This window comes from Coffea eugenioides, chromosome 3 (assembly GCF_003713205.1).
Source record: "Coffea eugenioides isolate CCC68of chromosome 3, Ceug_1.0, whole genome shotgun sequence".
NCBI lineage: Eukaryota > Viridiplantae > Streptophyta > Magnoliopsida > Gentianales > Rubiaceae > Coffea > Coffea eugenioides.
In genome coordinates, this window is record NC_040037.1 from 26,599,735 (window position 1) to 26,603,008 (window position 3,274).

Sequence of the window (3,274 nt, forward strand, 5' to 3'; positions counted from 1 at the left end):
GTATCACGAACTCCTTAGGCCTTAAGTAGTGTTGCCACACTTGTAGTGCTCGAATGAGGGCGTACAACTCTTTATCATAAGTTGAGTAGTTTAGTGCAGCCCCATTGAGTTTCTCACTAAAGTAGGCAATAGGTCTTCCTTCTTGGTTCAACACAGCTCCAACTCCAATACCTGAAGCATCACAATCAATTTCAAATGTCTTAGAAAAGTCAGGTAAAGCAAGTACAGGTGCATGTGTGAGTTTGTGCTTTAAAGCGCGAAAGGCTTGTTCTTGAGAATCTCCCCAATGGAAGTTCTCATTCTTCTTGATCAACTCGGTCAAGGGTGCAGCAATAGTGCTAAAGTCCCTCACGAATCTCCTATAGAAACCCGCAAGTCCATGGAAGCTTCGAACATCACCCACGGACCGTGGTGTCGGCCACTCTTGAATAGCTTGCACCTTTTGATCATCCACCTTCATTCCCTGCGCACTTATAACAAACCCTAGGAACACAAGCTCGTTAGTGCAAAAATTGCACTTCTTGAGATTGGCATAGAGCTTCTCTCTTCGAAGTACATCCATAACAGCCCTAATATGCTCTAGATGCTCATCATAAGACTTGCTATAAATTAAGATATCATCAAAGTAAAGTACCACAAATTTTCCTAAGAATGGACACAGAACATGATTCATTAACCTCATGAAGGTACTAGGTGAATTAGTTAGCCCAAAAGGCATTACTAACCACTCATACAATCCATACTTAGTCTTGAAGGCAGTTTTCCATTCATCCCCCTCCTTAATCCTAATTTGATGGTACCCACTTTTGAGATCAATTTTGGTAAAGAACACAGCCCCATGTAACTCATCAAGCATGTCATCTAAGCGAGGTATAGGGTGGCGATACTTTACCGTGATGGCATTTACGGCTCTACAATCAGTGCACATTCTCCACGTACCATTTTTCTTGGGCACCAAAATGACTGGGACAGCACACGGGCTTAAGCTCTCACGTGCCCATCCTTTGCCAAGCAACTCATCCACTTGCCTTTGCAACTCCTTAGTCTCCTCCGGGTTGCTCTTGTAAGCTGGTCGATTTGGCAACGAAGCTCCAGGGATGAAATCAATTTGATGCTCAATGCCTCTAAGTGGTGGTAATCCACTTGGCACGTCTTCGGGGAAGATATCAGCATACTCCTGCAAAAGAGACTTAACCTCAAGAGGTATGTTAGTATCAAGTTCATGCACATTCAGAGCTACTTCTTTGCTAACAAGCATAAGAAGTGGCTGCTCATCTCTCATTAACTTCCTCACTTTCTTGGCTTTTATCAGGAGCATTTGTTTTCCCTCAGATTTTTACCTCACTTGCCGAGCTATCTATAGCCTTTTTCCTCTCCTTTTTTGCCTCGGCTCTCTCATTTTCTTTTCTTTTTGCACTATACTTCTCAAACTCTTGTTGCAATTTCAATTGGTCCTCATGCACTTGTTTGGGGGAAAGGGGAGCTAGTGTGACTTTCTTACTGTTGTACAAGAAGCTATACTTATTAGTCACACCATCAAAAGTCACCTGTCTGTCAAACTGCCAAGGCCTACCTAGTATAATGTGACTAGCCTGCATAGGAACTACATCACATAATACTTCATCAGAATATTTATGGATTTGGAAGGATATAAGAACCTGCTTGGTTACTCGAACCTCCCCAGAGTTGTTGAGCCATTGGAGTTTGTAGGGTCGCGGGTGATCCCTTGTAGGCAACTTCAAGTTGTCCACCATGAGTGAACTAGCAACATTTGTGCAGCTCCCACTATCAATAATCACACTACAAAGTGCTTGGTTGACGAAGCACCTGGTGTAGAAAATGTTCTCCCGTTGAAGCTCGTCCTCCTTAACACGTGCAGTTAATGCTCTCCTTGCAACCAATGCAGTCCCAAAATGACCCTCGGGTGCACTAAACTCCTCTTCATTTGGCGATTCCCCATCACTACCTCCGTCAAGAGGTGGTATGCCTTCGTACTCGGCTTCGTCCTCACTCACGATCTCACCATTTTGCATCATAATCATAGTCCTTTGATTGGGACATTGACTAGCAATATGGCCTCTACCTTGGCATTTGAAGCATCGAGTATCACGAGCTCTAGTTTGTACCCTAGGCTCCTCAAATTTTGGAGTAGAAGAGGGCGGCTTACTAATACTAGGGTTGCCCACCTTACCTCCCTCGAATCTCGGCTTTGGTGTAGGAGCATTTGGTGAAGGCCGAGAATCATTCCTTGGTTGGAATGGGCGGTTGGTAGAGTAGGTGGTATTGCCGAAATTCGATCGAGTGGTACCCCTCCTCTTGAGCCTTTGCTCGACCTTAATAGCCTTGTCTACAAGCTCATGCAACTCCATATAATGTTGAAGTTCCACTCGTTCAGCAATATCGGGTCGTAACCCGCTCAAGAATCTCGCCATGGTGGCTTCAGGATCCTCCTGTACATCCGCTCTAAGCATCAGGATCTCCATCTCCTTGTGGTACTCATCCACACTCCGGTTGCCCTGGACTAAGGTTTGTAACCGGTGGTATAAATCCCTAGTGTAATGTCCAGGTACAAAGCGGGTGTGCATCATGGCTCGAAGCTCGGGCCATGGAATAAGCTCAGGTAGCCCATTTCTCCTTCTAGACTTCTTGATTTGGTCCCACCAAACCACAGCGTACTCAGTGAATTCCATGGTGGCCAATTGCACCTTTTGCACCTCGGTGTAGTTTTGGCAAGAAAAGACCATTTCGATCTTGGATAACCATTCGAGAAAGGTCTCGGGATCGGACCGTCCTTTGAACTCAGGGATTTGCATCTTGATTCCCTTGAATACATCGGTAGGTCCAGTCTGGTTCCTTTGCCTTGGTCGAATTCGAGGTTCCTCATCATCATCATCATTATTGGAACCATCGGACGACTCCTCCACGCCCCTTCGCCTTCGCATGGATTTAGAGGTTTTTGGTGTTCCAGACGCTCGGAGTTGCAGCAACTCATCTTGAATGGGTTCTAGCATGCGTTGGAAACGCCTCTCCATTTGCTCCATCATCTGTTCAAAGTTCATGGGACGGGATACTCCTTCGTTTCCACTAGACATGGAGTCTCAAGTGTACCTGCAAGGGTTAGTAGCAAAGGAAATAGGGAAAAAAGTAATGTTTTCTTTTGCTTTTTTTTTTTGTCACTTCACTCCCTAAGTGTTTACTCTCACACTCGTATATGGTAACTCAAATCACTCTAATAAGCTCACCAAAATATTCTCTCACAGCCCCTTGCGAAACC

The 3,274-nt window shown here is 45.1% G+C and overlaps 1 protein-coding gene across 1 annotated transcript; it reads right to left on the bottom strand.

Moving 5' to 3' along the window:
* Positions 1-1,328: 1,328 nt before the first annotated feature.
* Positions 1,329-3,041, bottom strand: LOC113766359. Its single transcript, XM_027310559.1, has one exon. It carries the CDS (start codon positions 3,039-3,041, stop codon positions 1,329-1,331), a length of 1,713 nt encoding a protein of 570 aa, XP_027166360.1.
* Positions 3,042-3,274: the final 233 nt, after the last annotated feature.

Coding starts and splice junctions, on each gene's coding strand:
- LOC113766359 (XM_027310559.1), bottom strand. CDS start 3,041: ATGGAGCAAATGGAGAGGCGTTTCCAACGCATGCTAGAACCCATTCAA.